At 39.8% G+C, this 24,545-nt stretch overlaps 1 protein-coding gene across 4 annotated transcripts in view; it reads left to right on the top strand.

The window, feature by feature from the left end:
* Nucleotides 1-24,545, top strand: part of runx1t1 (RUNX1 partner transcriptional co-repressor 1) — a 49,557-nt gene that overhangs the window by 14,645 nt on the left and 10,367 nt on the right. For 2 of the 4 annotated variants that reach the window (XM_077506298.1, XM_077506297.1), the window contains exons 1-8: nucleotides 6,352-6,446; nucleotides 12,345-12,482; nucleotides 13,882-14,123; nucleotides 16,456-16,545; nucleotides 19,782-19,963; nucleotides 21,670-21,956; nucleotides 22,513-22,610; nucleotides 24,170-24,380. In XM_077506298.1, coding sequence (XP_077362424.1) covers nucleotides 6,371-6,446; nucleotides 12,345-12,482; nucleotides 13,882-14,123; nucleotides 16,456-16,545; nucleotides 19,782-19,963; nucleotides 21,670-21,956; nucleotides 22,513-22,610; nucleotides 24,170-24,380 — 1,324 coding nt within the window. In that variant the 5' untranslated portion in view covers nucleotides 6,352-6,370. Of the gene's footprint in view, nucleotides 1-6,351; nucleotides 6,447-12,344; nucleotides 12,483-13,881; nucleotides 14,124-16,455; nucleotides 16,546-19,781; nucleotides 19,964-21,669; nucleotides 21,957-22,512; nucleotides 22,611-24,169; nucleotides 24,381-24,545 lie in introns of those variants that run through there. The other 2 variants (XM_077506299.1, XM_077506300.1) reach the window with 2 other exon arrangements.

Raw genomic sequence — 24,545 nt, 5'->3', positions numbered from 1 at the left:
CTTAACGCTCTCGCCTCCATTACTGGCAGGCCGAGAGGCCGCCGGGGAGCGCGCGTGTGTGTGTGTGAGACTCGTTGGCTGGCAATCATCTCTGCACGTTTTGTCTCACGCACACACACCGGGAAATAAACAGAGGCTTTTGCTGCCTTTTTTTTTTTTTTTTTTTTTTTTTTTTGAGCGCGCGTGTGACAAGGAGAGAATGCACCGACATATGGTAATCAAATGTCTGTATGCCGGCAGAGCAGCGGGGGTTGGGGGGGCAATAACACCGCAGAAGAAGAAGGGGGAGATGACAGGAAGTGGTTGGGGATCAATATCGTGTCCATTAGTTTAACAGAGTGCAGATCCGCACGAGCTTCACTTTATTTTTCATTTCAAATAAGGACGTTTGGGATGTAACATGCCTGGTTGGCATGGCAACGTGGGTTGATTTTATTCCTATTTCTTGGTGGTCAATATGAATATGAAATATGTTTTTTGTGATGAAATGGAGCATTACATGTGCCATTTTCATGGCAAAATGTTGATGGCAGGTTGAGCGTATTTTGGTGGCTATTATTATAGGAAAGTGTGATGTTGTGGAAAACAGCGCTCCTAGTGGCAGGATGTAAGAATTGCAGTGGAAACATGTTTCATGACACAATGTGTGACATATAATATTTTTGTGACAAAATATCAAATTTTTATGGCAAAAAAAGGTTTTGCCTTGCGAAATGCAGTATTTGTATGACAAACTATGGATTTTTTCTGGCAAAATGTGGCAGTTAAATTGTCGAATTGGTGTTATGAAAGTGTCATATTCTGTGGTAGAGCTGTCACAAACCAAACGATTCAAGGATGCTTTTAGTTCAAAGCTGAATTATTCGATTCGATTCCACTCAGTGGGATTACGATTCGATTCATTATGGTGCGGCTCAATTGGCGAGGCATTGACTTTTGATTTATTTTACATAAATTCGAATAAAGTTGTCAATACTGTAAATTGATATATCTCTCCAATAAAAGATGATTTGATACATATCGTGACATGTTTCAGAGTGGAACTATTCGATTTGGTTCGATGCACTGGCATCTTTAAAATAAAAAAAACACAGAACATTGGTTCTAAATGGTTGAGTTGGTTGCCATTTTTTCCTAATCTTATTTTCTGGCATTTCCAGCATTTCCGTGGACAGATGTATTTTCATGACAAAATGACAAAATTTTTGACAAAATGTGTCTTTGAAGTGTATTTTTTTTTGTGTTGCATATTTTGGCTAAAATGTAGCATTTTCATGGTGACAGTTTATAATTTTCACAACTATATCTTGCATTTTCATGGCAAAATGCGTTGTCATGTAAAATGTATTTTGGGGAGCATAATGTTTTTCTGGCTGAATATGGTCTTTCCATTGCTGTATTTTAATGCCGAAATCAAGTTGTTTTTGTTTGTTGTTGTTGTTTTAAATGTTTCTTGTTTTTTTTTTAATTACAAAATGAAACACTTCCATGGGAAAACGTCACATTTTTTCATTGCCAAATGGTTTCATGGCAAACATTACTATAAAACAAATAAACAAACAACCCCCCCCAACCCCCGTTCAAATTGATGTGAAATGAATACAACTCACAAAAGTGAACATTACAATTTTTTTTTTTGTGCTGATGTGCACAAAAAAAAAAAAAAAAAAAAAGTGTGATGTGGTGACGGCCCAGGGAAGCGAAAGCAAGGGCAAGCGAACGCCAGCCGAGCGAGAAGTCGGCGGCGGCGCACAGATGGCGAGCTGTCAGCGCCCTCGCGTCCGCGCGCCGTCCCGCCTGCGCATCCATGCGTGTGCGCGCGCGCGTCTGTGCCCTCCGAGCTCGGCGTGCGTGCGTGCGTGCGTGCGTCCGTCGCAGATGGCGCGGGCTTCGGCGGACGCCGCCGCTCGGCTGGCGCGGCCGCGCTCGGCTGGAGGCGCCCAGTTGGCCACCGTTCTGCCCCCCCCCCCCCAAACCAGCCCCACCCCCAAGTGTACCTGCTGCCAGCTGTACACTGCGGAATGCCGCAAGTCTTGTAGTACGGTGAACCGTCACGTATTTTTGGGTTCGGCATTCGCATATTCAAAGTAGAAAGTTCTGCATAGTGCCTCACTGCCTCTTAGTCTTTTAACTGTAAACATTGTAAGGTGAGACAAATTAAAGTGCATAAACATTTATAACATAACATTGCACAACTGGACACATGACATCGATATCTACATTCAGTGCATCGAGCGCAACAATATATTGCGATATCGATTTTTTTCTCCCACCCCTAGTTTATATGCATTGCTATTATGTACAAAAGCACAATTTGGTGCCTTTTTTTTAAATATCGCCACAATATCATGATGATTATCGTATCGTGACCTTCATATCGGGATATCGTGTTGTGATGTTTGGATATCGTTACATCCCTAAAGTATGCACTGTCACATGTACACAAGTAACACAATAGAAATAAAAAAATAAGTAATATAGAAGTAAATAATAAATATTTTATTGTATGTTAAAAACATATAATGTGATTAATCGTGAGTTAACCATGGAACTCATACGATTAATTACAATGCATAGAACAGTGGGAATGTGATGTGCTAAATCGTTTCACGTTTTTGTAACATGGCTTCAGTATTGTGTACATTTTTGCCATTTTCTTGTGGTATTGATACACAATTGCAGTCCCAGATTTTTTTGGGTTAGGCAAATATAGTGTGATGAAAGTCAAATCAGTCGATTAATCGATGACACTTGATTCTTAGCTCCTCGCAGCAGTCCCGAGGATCACAATAGCCACAGCTAGCCAGCTAACCACTATTCACATCCGCCATCTTATTTTCAGACTTGAGAAGACGAAAATATGGAATTGGCGACTAGTCGACGAATCAATTCGGAAGTGATGTATGAACTACCCGACATTCCCGTGCACACAGGCGCCATCCCGCCTCTGTTCCAACTCTGGAAGTAGCGCAGCACGCCTTTTGTGCCGCTGCTCTGGGAGTGTGCGAGGGAGGCATTTTGGCCGCCCATCTGCGCGCGGGTAGCTTGCCACTGTTTCCACACACGCACGCACAACGCGGGGAGGGTCTGCGCCAGGCAAGCTGTTCGCTCGCTGGTGCTGGCACGGCTCCAGCGAGAGTGGTGGCATCCATCTGTAGCTCCGCTGCAGTCAGTCAGGACGACGCACCTGACCAACAACAAAAGCCACAACGCTGTCCAAAAACGACCGTAAACTCGCCGAGAGTGACCCGACGGCAAATTCAACACCAAGTCCACAAAATACAGTGATTATTATTTTTTTTTTTTAAGTGTTATTGTGTGAAGAGAGTTTTTACGTTCGTTGGCAGATCAAGTTTTCGTGTTATGGTACCTTTTGTGCTAACATAGCATTTATGCTAGTAGTATGTTGGCTAATGTGATTGATGAGCCTCATGTGAATGTGGTGTGTTGATAAAAAAAAACCCAAAAAAACAAAAAACTCCCGAATAGTCATTTATGTAACATGGGTTCATGATTGTGTACATGCTAGGGGTGGGAACTTGTGGGTACCTCACAATACGATACGATATGCATACAAGGCTCACGATAACGATGATCTCACGATATGATGATACCGCGATTATCGATATATTGCTTCGGTAATAAATCCACAATAATCTACGATAAAACTAATCATAAAATAATAATAAGAATAATGATAATAATAATAATAATAATAATAATAATAATAATAATAAATAAAAGATAATAAAATAAATAATAAATTAATTAATAATAAATAACTATATATATTTATTATATAAAATAATAATAATAAGAATAATAAAATAATAAAAATAAATATAATAATAATAATAATACCCGCAACCCTTGTGAGGCCCTCCCCCTAGTCGCCCGCCAAGTAACTGCTCAATAAGTCATGAACAATGGAGCCGTTATAGTGGCTGTATATTAGCTACAAATATCGCGATACTTGCGTAGCAGATGTATCGATAATCTATTTTGAGACACGATTTATCGCGATATCGGTATATCGTCACACTCCTAGTACATGCTAGATGCACGGTGTTGATGCTTTATGATCCTCTCTGTGTTAAGCGCTTTGTCGCCACCTTTTTTTTTTGTGTTTCGCTTATGTGAATGCAACCAAAATTACATTTGTTGGGCTTCCAATTGAAGTGGTAACGATACTAAGTAATTTTTCTTCATTAGCTTACGTTACATAGTCTCGATTGTGCGATGTGCCGCCTCCGTGAATCAAATTTACAGGGTTTTTTTTTTTAAACATTTTTTTTTTTTTTTTGCTCTGGGGCTGCGACAGATGGCGGCGACAGACATCAGATTTCATCACGTTATTTATTTATTTTGAGAAAAAAAACAAAAGCAGCAAAGGACAAGCGATGTTCGACACTACATATGTTTAGTTGGCCATCGTGCACATCTGCGTGTGTGGGATAGTGTTGGGGCTTTGGCGGCCATGTTTGTGTGTGTGTTAATATTTGTGCGGTGGAACAGATGGTGTTCAGACCTTCAGCGTGCCATTGATGAATCTCCTTATGTCTTTTTGCTGGCTCGGCATAGTGTAAACACTGCAGCAGGATGCACAAGAGCGTCGGGATGCCTTGCTTAAGTTCATTACGCCCTTTCGCTATCGTTTTTTTCATTTCCCTAATGTCAAAATGTAAATAATGCCCTCATGTTGCGCCGCTCTTTGGCAACCAGCAGTTGGGTTATACACAGCAGTGGTAGGCTAGCGAAAGAATGGACTTAGACATGTCATAACTTCTAAGCACTTTTAAGGTGGACTATCATTTAAGGTGTGATGGATGGGATCTATTGAAAAACCTTTTGCGTGCTTTTATGTTGCCAGATAATTGAGGGCGAATCAAATCTATACGTGTGTGCGCGCAGGCTCGTGGTTGGGGCGTCGCATCCATACATCTTCTTGACAGGCGGGTGGAGTTTGATGGGACATGTTCTGCATGCGGCGCCATCTGTCTGCTGGCCGCATGCGTCTCTGCACTAGTGTGTGTGCGCGCGCGTAATAATGACGGAGCGAGTGGTGCGTCGCCTTCGCGCTCGCATACTGATCCGTCACCTCCGTCGCCTCGCGAAAACGCAATCTGGCCACCTGTCCCTCAGCGCGTCCTTCGTCCCATAACAACCTCCCCCACCCGTCCTCCGTCGCCGTCTTTGTTTCGGTCACGGCGAGACGCCATACGGTTACATCTCATTTTTTTCATGAGCTCACCCCGGATGAGACGTTGCACTCCGACGTGTGGCTGAAACGCTGAAAACGGCGGACAGTGTTGACATCTCAAATCGTCTTTCCTCATTCAAATGAATGGAGATGCTGTTAATCTGTTCTTTTTTTCCTCTGTTGAGATTATTAACCAGGTATTTATCAAGATAATGAAAACATTTGTATTGTTATTGAACTACTTTTTGACAAATATAAAACATTTTAAAACCACATAACAAATGGATTATCATTTTTGAATACATGATGAAATAATATGTAGTAAATATTAGGGATGTTCGAAACCACTTTTTTTTCCAGGCCGATACCGATACTCAGACCTTCAGTACTCACCGATACCGATACCAACTGCCGATACCAGTAGTACATTTTGACAAATAAAATAAAAAAAATCACTAAAAGGTATTTTTAAACAAGTATATTTCCTTTAATTTTGACAAAAAAAAAAACAGCACAGTCACTCTTCAATAGTCTTAACGCTCAAAATAAAAATGCTCTTTTAGTCTAAGATTCACAATTTTGAAGTATTTCCAAACCGGAGAAGTTTTGGTGAAAAACTGCTGCAAGCTAACGCCAGTTACAGGCAAGGAGGACTCACTTAACGTCTTCCCCCTCTGCCATCGGTCGCTTGTACTCGTCTGTGTCACAAGTACTCGAGTACTTGAAGGCTGGTATCGGCCTGATACCAATACCTGGTATCGGTACTCGCCCATCCCTAGTAAATATGCTAGTATTTTAAATGTGTATCACTAGCCTAACCCTAACGCCTGCCTTACCAAATGCCGATGCATGGTACAAGTTAGCATCATAGCTTATATTGCTACACAGCACCACCCCAAAATCATGTTTCATCGCTAATTTAATACACATACAAAAAATGGCTTCTTTGATGTGCTGTCATTGATTAAAATGTGTCGCCAGTTCACGCCACAACCGGCCACACCGAAATCCGTTACTACGTCACAAAAGCAAACGAGTGTGGCTGCAATATGTCATTTTCCCAAATTCTTTCTCAAAGGGCTTACATCATGAGTGATGCAATACATAAAACGATGAGCTTACTCAAACGAATCTGTCCTTACTGCTTTCAGCCAATCTTGAGGCGACATAATGCTGCACGGATCCTTCAATATGAGAGATGGGGTGGAGTTTTTCAACATGTTTGAGGCAATTGAGCGATCAAGAGGTAATAGATTTGTCCTCTATATTTTTAACAATTTATAAAAGGAAAATGACTTTGACCATATTTGAACAGGTGCATATCACATATTTGTCTTTTATTATTTTCATGTTCAGAAACTACATATCACATTCTTCAATTAGTCATTTGATGTTTGATGAATTTCAAGTTATCTTGTTTGAAATGGTCCCTTGATGACTAACAAAAGATTTAGCAAGGTTTTGTTGTTTATGACGAGATGAAAAGAAATGTCACAAGGCTTTGTTAGCTCCGTTCGACATGTCGGCTGAGGAAAGGATGAAAGAGCTCATCGGGCTTATGAGTGCCGTCGCCGTCGTTCGTTATCGGTTGGTAACGAGGGACAAGAACGAGGCCTGCCGAAATGTTTTGGGCTTATGTGAAGAAGTTCGGGCATGTCGCTGCTATGTGACGATAACCATTTGTTGATTATTAGTTTGTAATGCAGACCTGAAAATGTTCTGTCAGGTGGAAATGCAAATTGTCGTATGCTTAGTGTTAGATGCGATTTCAAAACAGGTTATAAAAGTTCATGAAAAAAAACATTAAAAACATTTTACGTTTACACAATCAACCAAAAACTTAATATCAAGAATCTGCTGTGGTGTTTTTTTTTGTCATTTTTTTGTGAGCTTTTCATTTCATTTTCAAATATGAATGTCTATCCATCCATTATCTTTTTTTTCTTTTATTTTTTTTTTTATAAATAACAAATACCAAAATATTCAAAATCAAAATGGAGCATTAAAAAAAACAACTAAACTAAAATGAAGCATTTTCAATACAAAATAAAAACTAATCAAAACTGACAAACCTGCTCAACAAAAACAAACTGAATTTGATGAAATAAAACTATAATGAAAAATCCAAAATCTTGGTAATTCTGTCCAATATTTCTCTTTGTCTTTGATTTAAGGTTATCATCTTAAAAGCAGAAGTTGTTTTTAGTTTTATTCTAACTGTACCATGATGCTAATTTCCATCTATGGTGTATGTTAGCATGAAGCTAGCAGACTTTCATTTGACTAGATGATGTAATTTTATTTATCAAAGTGTTCAATTTGGCATTTGTTTTGACCATGCTTAAGTGATTAATTTTGGTGTTTCCTGAGTTGATTTTAGGGGGTGCCACATCTTGGAATGTTGAAATGGGTGCGAATGGCCGATATAATTCAACTGGGAGGGCGCATCAAACTTGTGGTAGCACTTTATTTAAAATGTTTTGATATGATTGACCTTGGCCTTTTTAATTAATGGGCTTTTTTTTTTCTAGGGGGTGCACCATTTTGTTGAAATTGAGGTGGTGCATAAGGCTGCATTACACAATTTGTTGTGGGGGAAGAGCTTTCTACAAGTAGTTTGTTTGACTTTTTGTGGTAAAATAACCTTGGTGAATTGATGACCACATGCTTGGTGCGCATCCTCAGCACATTACAATTTTAAATTTGGCCCAAAAGATGTTGATACTCCAAAACTGTGGCCTGTGCACCCCTGGGAGTGCCTCTAATTTGTGGTATATTAATGAGTGTAAAAAAAAAATGTTCATTTTTTTTTTTTTTTTTAATATATTTTTGTTGGGGGGGTGCGCCATTTTGCATGTTGCGATGTAAAAGTCAGCCCTTCACATTTCTGTGTGTGTGTTTTTTTAAGTAGCTTCCACCGGTGTGATTGACTTCTTGGCGGTGAGGCAATGTCGATCAGTTTGTGACCTCATGCTTGACGCGCACCCCCTTTCCCCGCTCCTTCCAGAAAGGTCTTTATTGCAGCAGCGGCTGCCTTGTTTGTGAAGCCCGAGTGATGCAACGCACGCGTAACCTCGGCAACGGCGTGCACGATCCAATCGCCTTTCTTTGGCCGAGAGAGGTTTTGGTAAACAGGGGCGATCATGTAAGCGTGCTTCGCCGAGGCCAAATGGCTGATGTAAGCCCAGGGACATCCTTGTGGTGAGCGGCGGCTACCGAGATGCTCTTAAGGTTCGACTTTTAATAAATGTAATGGTGGACCTGAAGAAGGCTTTGCTCCCAGTCAAAATTTGCGGTAGTTTAGGGATTCGGTGGTGCGCGCATACATGTCTCTGCATACACCTGAGGGAAATAAAGTGACTGTTTTTTTTATTATTATTTACTTTTGTTAATATAAGATTATTTTTTTAAGGCCACGTACCCCTTTCAGCCTCTCATTTGGCGCACCCGCGCGCCCCTGTGTGCACACTCTAAGTAGCTTCTTTTGCTGTAGTTCATTTTTTTAGGTTAAAATTATTTGAAACAGTTTTTCTGAAACTTTTAATTTTAGCCACAAACCCCATTCAGCAATATAAGACTTGGTGCACCACACCTGCCCTGTGTGCACAACCTAGAAAAAAAAATCTAAAAATTTTTTTTTTTGTTGCTTAAATTGAAAGTCAACCTCGAATATTTCTTGACAATAATATGTTATATGTGACCTCACTAATCTAAACATGACATTCTGATTAAAATTATATTTGTACAATATGAGTTATGAAGCAAATTCCAGCAGTTTTTATCAATATCAAAAGGTGGCCATTTTGCCACTTGCTGTTGAGTGAAAATGACGTTGCCTGAGCCCTGGGCAACTGTGATGTCATCTTCAGTCGACAATGAGTGGCAAAATGGCCGCCCCCTGATATTGATAAAAAAAATGGCTGGATCTTGCTTTATCACTCATATTCCACAAATGTAATATTAATTAGAATGTCATGTTAAGACTAGTAAGGTCACATATAAAATATTGTCAGGAAATATTGAAAGTTGACTTCCCCTTTAAAATTAATTTTTAAATTAAATGAATTTTTTTTAACATCACAACAGCTGGCGCACCTGCACACCTCTGTGTGCACACCCTAGGATCAGATACATTTTCCTTTTATTTGTTAGCATTAAGCTAGCAGACTTAAGGCAAATTTGTGAGATTTGGTTAAAAAACGTGATTCCCTTTGCTGTATGTTTAATTGGAGAGTGAACTTGAACTGTGAGTGGCAATTTAACAACTTGAAGCCTCTTTTCGGAAGGATTTTTCACGATCTGCTGCTTGTTGTGAAGTTCACTAGCATTTTTGCTCACGACGCAAAACTTGAAATCAGCCTGGCGATGTCCTGCATCTCAAACAACAATTCAGTAAGTGCATTTAATGAACAGCTGTAACGCTCCCGTGGGATTGCATCCAACTTCACGGCAAACACTTGCGGCCTCCATCAATAATTTGAAGAGGCCGCTCTCGTCCTTAATGGCGGCTTTCATCCGCCCTTCCTCCCCCGTCCGTCAGTTCCCCGGCGGCCGCAGCACTTCGGAGAAGTCGTAAAGCTACTTGGGCAAAGTCAAAGCGTTTTCCATTAAGGCTCCCTCCGCACGTCGATTAGCTGACCGGTCGGGGAGTGTCCGGCGGCCGCGGGGCGGGCGGCCCCAATCGTCGATTGCTTGGCGAGGCCGCTCGCCATAAATGAACGAGAGATGCGCGTTAAGCGCGCTCGTTAAGTCTTAACACGCGGACCGTGCTGCCGTGCCAGCTTTGTTTTCAAGGTTGTTTAAGGTGTACTTGTGAATTATGCATGGCGCGCCGTTGTCTGAGTACGAGCTGTCAGGAATATTCATATCCACGCTTGGGGTTGAACGACTGAAGATTTTTTTTTGACTACAATGTGATGAAATTTGAATCGAATGTCACTGATATTTTATAGTGGTCACAACCTTCACATACAGAAGCCTAGCGGTGCTTAGGCTAGCCGAAGCTAACAATCGAGGCTAAGCTAATACTGTGCTGCAATTTGTTTTTCATACTCTCAAACTCACACAATTGTATGAAGAGATTGAAGACTGGATAGACATCATATGTGTGCCGTACTGTGACAGTTGTAATACCACAATAACACTTTCCGATGTTGGTGCGTGTCACACGCTATAAAGTTCTTGCTAGCACGTTTCCATGCTGCGTTCTGCGTCTAGCAACATGTTTCTAAATGAGTTCAAGATGATTTCCAGTGGGAAAGGATAAGCGTAAGAGATGATGGATGGCAAAAATGACATTCAGTCAAATGAATGATTTCTGTGGCGCTTTTGGGTTCAAACCGGCTTCTTTTTGCTGCTTTTTGTAGTGACCGACTGACCGACCACATTGTTCGAGGACTTTATTTGTCTTGGCCTCACGTTGACGTGTTATTATGCGCGTGTAAGGTCTTTTCGCGTCGTACGGCAGCGCGGTGATTAATCACTTTGGCTTCTTGTATATTTTTCAACATTTTTCATGTTGCTGGCAGCCAAGCAAAAAAGAAAAGTACAAGTGGACTTTCCAAGCGATCTGCTGTAAATCATGCGCGTTGTGTTGTTCTCGGAGCAATTAGATGACTACTCGCTGTCGGACGCGCCTCTTTCTAACGTCAAGTTAATAAATTTCGGCGTAAAAGTGTACATTAAGACACATTGACTGCCAAAAGGGTGTTTTGGAGTGTCAGTTTATGTTGGAAAGCGCACTAAACGTCTCTGTCACGCTAACGGGCTTAAATGGGCTTGTCTGCTGCATGTCACGTCGCCTCACGTTTCTCCAAAAATGTTTGTCACACACATATGCACAAGTATGGAAAGAAAAGTTAGTTTAGTCAACTAAATGTACATTGCTTATTTATTTATTTATTTATTTTTTAAATCAGGGAAGCAAAAATATGTACAAATTAAATCTTATTCTTTCCAACCCATCCTCATCACACTCTCTCATTAATGAAATGTCTTTTTTTATTTTTTTTTTATTTTATGCCTTTTTTTTTTTAATTATGTTTCCCTCTAGAATATTTGCTGGCAAATTGTGCTGTTTTTGTCAGATTCTCTTCATAAAATCTTTTTTATTCTTATATATTTTTTTCCATTTCTAAATGTTTTTATGCACATTTTGTTTTGTGATTATTATTCATTATAATATTTTATTTCAGTATGTTTTCAATCATAAATTAGAAATACATTTTTCTTATGTATTTAATTTGTTATGCCTATATAAGATTATCATTGCCATTTTATTTAAGATTATTTTATTAATTTTTGTACATTTATTATTATTATTATTATTATTATTATTATTATTGTTGTTGTTGTTGTTGTTGTTGTAGTAGTAGAGGTGGTATTTGTATTCATTATATTTTGGTTATATTATATATATATTTTTTTTTTTATGTTATTTTTCCCCTACCAGTTATTTATAGTTTTTTATTTTGTTGATTTTTTGCTGTTTTATTTTCTTTGATTACATATTACATTGTTTTTATCTTATTTAGGTTTTTAAAATATTGTTATAGCCATTTTATACTGACTTTAATAGAATGTATTTCCTTTTGCCTAATTGATACTGATGTGTAGCTTTTATTATTTGTTATTATTTTTTTTAAATATATATCGTTTTATTCTTCTGCAATGTATTATTAATAGTGTTCTATAATTTTTCGTTACTGTTTTTTTCTGGACTGTTGCATAGATTTTTATTGGATTAATTTTATTTTGGTGACTGTGACACTGTTTGTTCATTGTAATGGATTGACTTTTTCAAATTAAGCTATTGCTGTTTTGTTTTTAAATCATTCATTTTTCATTTTTTTGAAGGTCTTTTCTATGCGTCTTTTCTGCTTGATGCAAAAAGTGGCAAATGTGATGGCGGCGGCGCTCTGCAGTGTGCCGCCGTTGCGTACAGCAGGCGGGCACAGATGGCGCGGGAATGAGCAGTTGCGGAATGTGGCTCTTGTCATTCCTCACATGGCGGCGCCAGCATATGCATCACTGTCACAACACATACACATGCGCGCGCGCGCGTGTGCGTTAGTGTATGCCCGCCGCCCGTCTCTGGAAATCACACTTCCCTCCGCCTTGACGGCGTCCTTCCGTCTTTTGACAGGTCGCCCTGGGAAGCGCTCCACCATGCCCGACTCACCTGCGGATGTGAAGACACAGTCCAGGTTGACCCCACCCGCTATGCCGCCCCCGCCCAGCACGCAAGGACCCCCCCGAAACAGCTCCTACACCCCCACCACCCGTGAGTACCCCACTTTTACACTTTTTTTTGGCACCTTCACGTTTTTGGTGTGCCAAGTGTGGTGGTCGTGTTCCTAGGGGGGCGGAGCCAGGTACAGTGATGTCACGCCTACTCCAATGACAGCTCAGTATTGACGAGCAAGTGCACACGTTCCTGAAGTCAGTGAATCAAAGCCTCCCTGCCAATGAAAACACATTGCAATTAAACATAGCAGAGGGGAAAGGGGGTTCGTTTGGTCTTTATTTGGAAGCTCGTTCTTGCTTGCTTTCTTTGATTTGCGGCGTGACTTCTATTGTTAGCAGATGTGATGCCGGAGCATCGCTTGTTTGGACGACAGCCAGAGGGGGAGGCACACACTCGAACACACACTGTTTTTATACTGATTATTTACCATAAAAATCCTTTCATTGGGATTTAAAAATAGGATGATAATACAATTTTTTTAGGTGAGAAATTATATTTAAAACATCTCATATGAATGCCATATTTTCATCATTAGTCTTGTTTAGTACAACCTTTGTGTCGAAGGTTTGTTCAATTAAATTTTATTTTTACACATGGTAAAATTGAGTTTACTTTATGATAATGATTGCATGTACGATTATTTGTTTGACAAAAGTTATTTGGGTTCCTTACACATTTTTTGTGTACGAAGTTAGCTCAGTTTGATGTGTCAAACGTTCTGTTGTGTACACAATATTTGGTGCCTTATGAAATATATTTTTGTTGTAAGGTATCTATATATTTTTATGTTACATGCTAATTTCAAATTGTCAAAAATTTGGTTTTCTACATATTTTTAAATCAAATGTTAGCTGAGCTCTATTTTTGTGTTTCAAAAGTTACATTTTGTGTGCAACATTTTGGTGCATTAAAAGTTAGATTTATTCTTTACCTTAACAATATTTTTCTGTTGAAAGTTAGCTCAGTTTGATATGTCAAAAGTTTGCTCTTTTACAATATTTGTCTTCATGTCGAATATTTTTTTTACATCAAAAAAATACATCAAAAGGTCTTCTTGTTTTATGCAATTTTTGTAACCAGTGCAATCTAGAGCCTGCTGTTGTGCTTGCATTTATGAGGGCCTGTATTCACATTCATCATTAGTCTTGTCCATAGTGTTCTGTATTCTTTACATTGCAACCAGTAACAGTGACAGTAGTTAGTCTTACAAGAGATAGCTCTGTTCGATATGTCAAAAGTTTTTTCTTTACATTTTTTGTGTGTCAAAAGCTCCATTCTGAATGCAGATTTTTTTTTTTTTTTTTTTTTTTGTGCATCAAAAGTTTGGTCCTTCACAAAATAATTTCATGTAAAAAATAATCTCAGTTCATGTCAAGTTCACTCTATAGACCAAAGTTCAAAATTTTCTTTGTTATTGAATTTTTTTCTCCGCCAGTGACGAACGGCAGCAGCAGCCACTCGCCCACAGCGCTGAACGGGGCGCCGTCACCGCCCAACGGCTACGGCAACGGGCCGGGCTCGTCGTCGTCGTCGCTGGCCAATCAGCAGCTGCCGCCGGCATGCGGCGCCCGACAGTTGAGCAAGCTCAAGCGCTTCCTCACCACGCTGCAGCAGTTCGGAAACGACATCTCGCCCGAAATCGGCGAACGCGTGCGCACGCTCGTCCTCGGGCTGGTGGTGAGTAGCAGCTGCTCTTCAAAACACACTTTGGAACCCCAACGCTGATTTTGAAACGCTAACCCTTGTTTTGAACCTTAACACTATCTTAAAACCTCTATTCTCTAAACCCTAACCTTATGACAGACCCCTCTTTTTTTTAACCCGAGTCCTGTCTTAACACTTTCACTGCCACACTTTATGGGGGAAAAAAAAAAAAAAAAATAAATAAATAAATAAACTACACAGTGCCATTTCGCCAATTACGAGCATTCATCAGATTCCATCAGATTCCGTCACATTTCATTGTAATTCCATGCACCAGCAGCCCATTGAAAAGAGACACAATGCTGCCATCTGCTGGCCATAGTTAGGTGGTGTTTTTGATTCCACAACCCATTGACCAGGCAGCGCTGCACTTAGACGTTGCTCCGTCCATTTAAGAAAAAAACAAAAAAAAAAAACGTAGATGACGTCGTTTCACGTTTATGGCAGCATACATCGTGATTTTACTAATCGTTATTAAATTTTTTTGGCAATCAAAGAGTTAAAAACCCAATTAGAAACCCTAACTAGCTTGAAATAATATTTTAAAACCCTCAGCCTAATTTGAACCCCAACTATGACTTGAAACCCTAACCCTGGCTTAGAAGATCATTTTAAAACCTTAAGCTCAATTTTAGAACCCAAGCCTTGTGACTTGACTTGAAACCCTACTTTGAGACCCTAACCCTGCCTTGAAACCCTGACGGTTTGCAAAACCCTATTGAAAGAGGATGTCATACAATGACAGACTAATGACAGACTTTCTTTAGCATCCCTAATTGCCAATTAAATATAATTTTGAGGCGTCGTCGTGTTGATGTTGGAAGTCAGCAGTCGCGTGAGGACTTGCCAAGCTGGCTGCCTTGAGCCGCGACTCCAGCCACACGCTGCGTTGCGTGGGTCAGTTTCAAATTCAAGTGACAAGGCAATTGCATCAATGTATTACTTGGAGGGCTTTTATTTTGAAGTTAGCCTCCGCAGCGCATTCCCTTGACTACCTACGGACGACCTGAAGCGTGGCACTTGATGCATACAGATCACGGCTCACAGATGAGCCGTTGCACCACTTATTAAAACATGTACTCGCGCCGTATGACCGGATTAATTGGCCGCATTTGCGGGTGAATTGGTCGCAGTGTCGAGCCCTGCTCTGGCTGAAATCCCTAATCTTGGCTTCAAACTTCAACCCTGCTTTGAAACCTTCGTTTAAAGACCTATTTTGTAGCATGAACCTGAACTTGAAAGCCTACTTTGAACACCTCACCCTTGTTTGAAACGCTACTTTGAACCTTGAACTCTGGCTTGAAACTTTGACCCTGGCCTTAAACCCTATTTTAAAACCCTAAACCTGACTGAACCTTTTTTGGACCCCTGACTCTTGTTTGAAACTTCTGGCATACAACCCTCATTATTTCTTGGCACATATTATGAGTAAATAGAAGACATAAACAATCATCAAGTCGGAAGGTGCGAGGTGTGAATCGGAAGTCGGGATGTTTTTTAACGATCCCCACTGAGCTCGGCCTCGTTTTTTTCGCTGTGCGCGGCGCACCACTCCGCGCTCGCCCGTTTGGCTGGGCCGCCTCGTTCCCCCGCCGCTGCCGCTAATGAGGCGGTTTGGCGGCACCGGGGAGACGAGGCGGGCGAGGCGCAATCTGGGCCAACAGATGCCACAAAATTCAGTCCTGGGAAACGACGGCGCCAAAGGAGGAGGAGGCAACGCGGCTCAGTGTTTTGTTTTCATTTTTGTTTTGTGGTTTTTTTTCTTCATCTTTCTGCCTCAGCGCGCGCTGCCAATCATTTTCTTGTTGTTGTTGCTGCCGCTAAGGGAGGCCCAGATCATCGCGGCTAAGCTCGGAAAATATGCTTGCTTGGCGAGCACAATGAACAATAAAGTTTTATTCACGTTAGCAACGCTTACATTAGCCTATCAGCTTCTATAAAATGCCTGCAACCTTAACCCTGAGTTGATCTTTGTCCTGATTTCTATTCGAATCCAAACAAAACCATTTGTGTGTTTGCATGTTATTGTTTGACGGGGATCGTAAACATGAACTTTTAAAAAACAGAACAAAGCGACTGATGTCGAACAAGCTTGCCGACGTCGCGTTTACTTACGGCGGGATTCGACTTGATTTATTTGTTTTTGCGAAAGAAAGGAAGATATTTGTTCCTCTCAACCCGTACATATGCTTCCTCTTAGCACGCATACACACTTCCACACAATCTCCCAGAGAGGAATATTATCACTTAATGTCTTCCACATGGACTTACGTACGTGCGTGCGTGCGTGCGTGTGTGTGCGCAGAATTCCACGCTAACCATCGAGGAGTTCCACTGCAAACTCCACGAAGCCACCAACTTCCCCCTGCGGCCTTTCGTCATCCCCTTCCTCAAGGTAACACCTTCATCTTCATCCTCCTCCTCTTCATCATCTTCACATCCAACAGATGATGTGTGCTCTTTGAACTCAAAGAGACAACAGGACGAATGCTGGTTATAAAGATAAAGGAAGGATATTGATTATTCATATGGAAGCATAATGGGGGAGAAAAAAATGCTATTTTTAGCATTTGGCATACTTTTTACCAAGCCGTTTGAACAACTTCATCAATACATTTGAACAACGTTGTAGTACATTTGAACAATGTATTCCAATCAAAATTGTTTACACCACATTGACAGCTCCAAATGAATGATCACAATTTAATTCACACAAAGAGTATGAACACAAAATAAGTGATAAACAATCACACTAGTAACAAACTATTTGTTCAGATAAAATAATATTTTTTTTCAACATTAAAAGTACTCTTTCAGAAAGTAATATTTGTCATGAAATAATCAGGTTTGTGAACACTGAGAAATAATTGTCTAACTCTAAACAATAATATTGAGTAACAATTTATATTTATTGACGAATAGGGATGTAACGATATCCAAACATCACGATATGGTCACGATACGATAATTATCACGATATTTAAAAAAAGATTACAATATTGTAAAAAAAATAAATAAATAACAATATTGAGGCTAAAGCAAGCACACATTTATCGTTTACAAGCAAATGAGATTCCCCTTCATCTGACAATTCGCATATATTTTAAACAAAGAAGGCCAAAACATCCCTAATGAAAATTAAATTGCACTTAATAACTAGCCACTAGAGGTTGCTAGAACTGCACAAATGGAACTCAACCTGACTTTTTTTTTTAACAGATGTGTTCCTTTTAAATATTGTGAACATGACGTTGACGATATTGTGGCAGTTTTAATATCACGATATCACAATATTGCCCTGATCGTTACATCACTATTGACTAATGTCCAGTGTTGTTATGATTCAGTTAGTTTGTTAGTTTTAAGAGGAAGTTAGTACCATTTTTTAAATGGTCTGTTTTAGTTTAGCTTTTACTAGTTTTAGTATTAGTTTTAGTTTTGTCTTTATTTATTACTACATGAAGTCAAGTGCAAGATAACCCAAAAGTTCATGTATATTAATTGACAAGTCAAAAACAAAGGATTTAATTACTATAATTTTAGTTAATATTTCTAGTTAGTCTCATTTTTAATTAAAGCATTATCGTTTTTATTTTATTTCGTTAATGAAAATGTTTTTCAATTTAGGTTTAGATATTTTGTTAGTTTTTGTTCAATATAATCACCTTGGTAATGTCATTAGAAAGCAATTATGATTTATGAAGACAAAATGTCCAGCGAAACGTCAACAAAATGGCCACCGTCTGGTGCATATCGTGCAATTTTGCATGCCTGTTGTCATTGTAGCGGCCGATTTTCATCTTGCACTTCCTCAGCAGATGGTTTCCGCATCAGCCGGCTGGCTCCACAATCAAACGAGAAACACTTTCCTCTTTTTTTTTTCTTCTTCTCCTCCATTGCAACTTTTACTCCTCTCTCACTTCCCCCAAGTCTAAATTTAGTGTCTCCCCGCTGCGGGACCTTAAATGCCAGTGAGCATATGGTAGCACAGTGTGTGTGTGTGTGTGCGCGTGCATTTATAGGTGCACAGAAGCCCAGCTGCAACAATGGCTGTATTTCATGATGCTAATGTTGGCGCGGTGGGCGAAGCGAGCCCCACGTGGAACCCGATGCCGCAAGATTGCTCGACACTTTACTGGAAGGACAACCACGCTCGCGCCAAACCAAAACAATCTTTCCCGGGGGGAGGTAACCATTTGGCCTGCAGGGAAAGTGAAAGCAGATGATGAATGTTGCGGACATCCGTCAAAATGCATTACTTAGGTGTCCCGTATGCACTTCCTCTCTAGTATTTTCTCACAGGAAACCTAAGATGAGAAGGTTGTTGAAACAATTTATTAAGTATTGTCATTTCACATGGGAACAATTTGTCCCGTATGAACTCACTTGGTAGTTCACTTGTGTTTGCCAACTTGTGCTGTAGCAGGGATTTAGAAATGTTTTAATTGGATGTGGTAACGAGGAAGTGCTGTATGAACTCCCTTGGTGGTGTTTGAAATTTTGTCCTATTAACAAGGTGTTCCGTATGAACACCTGTGGTGGTTCCCTTGTCTCGGCCAACTTCTACTAATAGAGTGTTTCAGAAGTGTTTCAATTTGACATGCTAACAAGGTGACCATGTATGAACTCCCTTGATAGTGCGTTTGAAATTTTGACCTAGTATCAAGGTGTCCTGAATGAACTCCTTTGTTGGTTTCCTCATGCTAGCCGCCACCTACTGCAGCAGGGTTAGGTTACAAAAGCAAAGGTTTAGAATTTGTTGTGGAAAAAATTTGGTGATGTATGAACTCCTTCAATGGCACCTAACCTGATGTTGAGTGTTTGAAAATTTTAAATGTTAAAAAAAGGGGTCTTGTGTAAGCTTGTTTAGTGGTCAGGCAGTTGCCTCTTTTTCGGTGTGTTTTAGAATTCATGTATGAACTCCCTTGCTTTGTAGGCCAAAAACTGCCACAATATCGTTGTCGTCATGTTCACGATATTTAAAAGCAACCCATCTGTTCAAAAAGTCAGATTGATTTCCAGTTGTGCAGTTGTGGCACCCTCTGGTGGCTATTTTTTTCGTGCAATTTAATTTTCATTAGGGATGTTTTGGCCCTTCTATGTTTAAAATCTATGCTAATCATCAGATTATCGTCGTAATATGCTTGTGAAGCGAGTCAATATGTGGAGGAACTCAATGTGTGCGTGCATTAGCAAGTAAGTTCCTCAATATTAATATATATATAATCAATATAGATATCTTATATTTATATAATTTTATATATAATATGCATATTTTTTATATTTTTCATTGCTGTTATGTATAAAAGCACAATAATGTTTTTTTTGTGTTTTTTTTTTACAATATTGTGACCTTTTTTTGTATCACCAATCTCACCACAATATCGTGATAATTATCGTATCGTGATGTTGGGATATCGTTACATCCCTATTAAAAATGTAAGAAACACCTATCACTACCACTAAACTGAATAAATAAATAAATAAATAAATAAATAAATAAATACATGTTCCTGTATGAACTCTCCAGGTCTTTTTTTTCCTCTTTGACACTCTTTCAGATTTTTCACATTTTATCTTGGTAAGCAAGATGTCCCGTATGAACCCCTTTTGCCGTTTCCCCTCCTGCAGGCCAACCTGCCGCTCCTGCAGCGGGAGCTCCTGCACTGCGCCCGTCTGGCCAAGCAGAACCCGGCGCAGTACCTGGCCCAGCACGAGCAGCTGCTGCTGGACACCAGCACGTCGTCGCCCGTCGACTCGTCCGAGCTGCTGCTCGACGTCAACGACAACGGCAAGAGGCGCACGCCCGACAGGTGGGCCCACCACTATTTGGTCATATTATCGTTCATACAAATGAAGATCATTTAAATATGATAGTGCCTTATTAGTAAATTGAATTCAAGTAATGGGGAAAAAAAGTGTCCTTAGAAAACGGTAAACAACAATAGTTCCTTTAACTCGGAATGGAGATCAAAGGAACGTATATGTTGACATCCACATGGATGCATTGTTGCTATGGAAAGGGCGGGGGAGTGGAGGAAAATGGTGGTGGTTGAGGGGGGTGAATGGCGGTGGGGGTGTCGGATGGTGTGATGAGCGGAGAGGGAGGCTGGGAATGACGGAGGAGGGACGGAGGGGAAAGCAACATATGGAGAGTCGTGGATGAGCATTAGGATCCCATAAAAACAGCTCATTAACAAGTTCAATCTGTTCATGGGAGGAGTGGGGGGGGGGGGGTGCTGCTGTTGAGGAGGAGGGAGGTGTGTGAGATTTCACTGTCAACACACGCACACACGCCTGACTACATTTTCATCCCTGCTGCAACAAAATCCACCTCATCTGACGAAAGCGACGTGTGGAAATGTACGTGCATGCGTTACTGTGTGCATGGAACAACATAAACAAAAGGCGTTTGTTAGCATTTAGGTTTATTAGCATTTATGTTTATTAAATCAGGTGCCATTAATGCAGAGTAAAAACACTGTAATCCAATTTATCAAATCAAAGTAACAATAATTAGTGACACAAATACTTAACACAAAGTATCAAAATGATCATTTGACAAAGGAACCACACTAACGCAAAGTAATACCATTTATTAGCACAAATGGACCAACACAAAGTTTCTGTAAGTATCTAAATTCATTAACACAAAGTCACATTAACCCTATTACCGCAAAGTAACTCTACTACCACAAATACACCATGTTTATTAGCACAAAGTAACATTCGTTAACTCAAATAGTATTCATTAGTAAAAATCAACACTATTAAAAGTAGCGAAATTCAAAAACACAAAGTAACAGTAAGTCACATTAACCATATTTATGAACACAAAGTAGCACTAGAACCACAAATTAACCATTAGTGCAAAGTAACATTTAAGAACTCAAATTGTCTTCATTACTACAAATTAACACTACTTCCACAGTAACATTTATTAACTCAAATTAGTAGTATTCATTAGTAAAAATCAACACTATTAAAAGTAGCGAAATCCATTAACACAAAGTAACAGTAAGTCACATTAACCATATTTATTAACAGAAACAGGAAAACAGGAAACACAAATTAACCATTTATTAGTGCAAAGTAACATTTAAGAACTCAAATTGTCTTCATTACTACAAATTAACACTATGAACTCAAAGTAACCACATTCATGAAGCCAAAGTAACATTTAATTACACAAAGTAATATTTTTACACAAAGTAACCACATTTACGAACACAATTAACACGATTGACTCAAAGTAACTAAATTCATGAACACAAAGTAAATTAACAAAATCTAAACATGTTTTACTACAAAGTAACACTTTGAACAAAAAATTGACCACATTGACAGAAAGTAAAATTTATGATCACAAATAAATACTATGTAACTCAATAATTCAGTGACAATATTTGTACTACGTTACGTTAGCAATGCAAGCTAGCAATGCGCTTTATTTATTAACACAAAGTAACTGTTGACAAAGTGTTTATGAGTAACAGCATGTGTCCGGTCCGCCTCCCAGAACCAAAGAGAACGGCTTCGACCGCGACGGCGTCGCGCACGGGCCCGACGTCCACCCGAGCAAGCGGCCGTGCACCGTCAGCCCCGGTCAGCGCTTCAGCCCGTCCAACGGCATCTCGTACCCGCCCAACGGCCTGGGCCACCCGGGCGGCCCGCTGCCGCCGCCGCCGCCGCCGCCGCAGCACTACCGGCTGGACGACATGGTCGTCGCGCACCACCACTACCGCGACGCCTACCGGCATCCGCCCGCCAATCACAGGGAGATCCGCGACAGGGTGCGACCCATCGGTAAGTTCAAACCACGTCCAGTCACGTGTCTATTTAAAGGTCTTGATGAGAGTTTTATGGATCTGTTATTACTTTTTTTATAAACTGTCATCTGATGACTTAGTAATCAAAAATGTATTTTTTTTTCACAACACAACAAATCAGCAAACCGGCAACAAAGTATTTGCAACAAACATCATGAAATCATACCTCAAATTAAATGTCTTGATGACTGCTTTCTAGTCCGTACACTCTCATATGATTTAATCGTGACCAAAAAAAAACAAACATTTTTTTGCTTCAAAAGTGAAGGAACTAACATGAATAACCCCTTTTCAACTTGACTTTTTTGCTCGGCTGTAACACGGAGGCCGAGCGAGCGAGCGAGCGCAAGGCGTGTTCCCCATCCAAAAGTAAACAGTTACAAGAGTTGCGTGACGTTTGCATCACTTCTTCTTAGACCTCTGGCTCCTTCATGAACGACAAAGCGCATGTTTTAATAACAGCCTGCACTGCCTGAGCATCGGTGAGCTTCACATTGCGCGTGTGTGTGTCTTGTTTGTGCGTCTCGTTGCAGGCCTGCACGCGGGCGGCCGTCAGGAGGAGGTGATCGACCACCGGCTGACGGACAGGGAGTGGGCTGAGGAGTGGAAGCACCTTGACCATGTAAGAAAAGTAATAACATTTTTTTATATTTACTCCCTGCATGTCTCTTCTACTCGTCACCATTATTGAAATCACGCTACACTCATCACTCTATTTTATTTGTTACATTGTATTGGATTCACTACTCGGGATGTAACGATAACGGCAATATTGTGATATCGCGATATGAAAACTGTCACAATATCGCCGTTATGTCACGATATGAAAGACAGCACGTGTTAAAAAACGTCAGGTTGATTTTCATTTGTGCAGATCTAATTCCCTCTGGTGGCTATATTTTTTTAGTGCAGTTTAATTTTCACAAGGCATGTTTTGGCCCTTCTATGTTTAAAATCCATGCTAATGGTCAGATGAAGGGCAACATAATGTGATTGTGAACCGAGTCCATTTGTGAATGCATTCGTAAGTAAGTGCAATATTGCTTTATTTGAATGAGCTTTTTTTTGTTTTGTTTTGTTTTTTTGTTACAATATTGTGACTTTTTTATATATATATATATCGTCAACCTCCTCACAACATCGTCTAATTATCGTGTCAGGAGCTTCATATCGTGAAATCATATCGTGATGTTTCTATCATTACATCCCTATTTACTACTTTTTAGATTTTTGTTATTCATCTTTAATTTATTCATTTTATGCATACATTTATTTTTTCCATTTTAAAATTGTATTTATTTCATTCATATATTAGATAAAAATTGCATTTATCATTCTGTTCATTAAAAAATTTCTTTCATTTGTGCATTCTTATTGCACTCTTGATGTATTGTCTGTTACATACCATTTAATGTCTTGATTTTTTTTTCAATTACAATGAATAATTTTACTTTTAATATTTTAAAAAGATTTACTCGTAATTTTTATTTACAATTTTAACACCTGCATTCAATTATTTAATACAATTTCTTACTCACTGTATTTTATGGTGAATTATTGTATCCAAATAACAAATATATACATTTAAAAAGGATATCCTCTGACTACCAGGAAAAAAAATATTGTCCAATCATGTTTATTTTCATATTCCCCAATCTTTGTGAAGTAACTGGAATGCTGCAAAAGAAAATTTTGAAAAACAAAAACATGTTTATAAGCTATGCTGTGTCCACTACAGAGGACATTTATTAAAACTGAAATGCTAGGCTCAAATACAGTTAAAATAATTCAAGCAATACTTTAATGTGTTCTTAAGTCTTATAGAAAGCATGCTAACAACATTTAAAGCCTAAATTTCTTCAATAAAAAGTGTTATATACTTACTTTTCCTCTTCCCTAAAAAGTGCATGCACAAAGTTAGCAAAGCCCCACCCCTACACATTTGGTACCGTTGGAAAGCTCTGAAAGCTCTCATTTGAGCACAAATGGAGTTAATTCAATCGTATGCACTGGGTGGGAGATATTCAGGTTTAAAAGGCTCCACTACAGAGGACGAATTTGAGTTGCTGGTAGTCAGGAGGATACAGCAGAGTGAAATGTTATTATTTCTCATAACAGAAGGAAAAGTAGCAAAATGCCATCAAAGAGTTGTCCGTCATGTCAACTGGGCGCCTTGTCGTGTCCCGGCAGCTGCTCAACTGCATCATGGACATGGTGGAGAAGACGCGGCGTTCGCTGACGGTGCTGCGACGCTGCCAGGAGGCCGACCGTGAGGAGCTCAACTACTGGATCCGACGTTACAGCGACGCCGAGGAGCTGAAAAAGAGCGCCGCCGCCGCTGCCGCCTCCAGTGGCCAGTCCAGGCAGCAGAGCCCCGCCGCACAGGACAACACCACATCGGGTCGGTTTGCGGTCATATCCGACATAATTTGTTTTATATTTGATTGTACGGTAGATGAAGCTATACGGGATAAAAGTTACTAAATTCGAAAATTACATTTTAGTCCCTTGTCTTTTCATTTCTTTCAATGCTACCTGAAGGATATGTGGGCTCACCAAATCAAGT

This window comes from Festucalex cinctus, chromosome 19 (genome assembly GCF_051991245.1).
Source record: "Festucalex cinctus isolate MCC-2025b chromosome 19, RoL_Fcin_1.0, whole genome shotgun sequence".
NCBI lineage: Eukaryota > Metazoa > Chordata > Actinopteri > Syngnathiformes > Syngnathidae > Festucalex > Festucalex cinctus.
The sequence above is the reverse complement of the archived record's forward strand: the minus strand, read 5'-3'. Positions and strand labels throughout refer to the sequence as shown.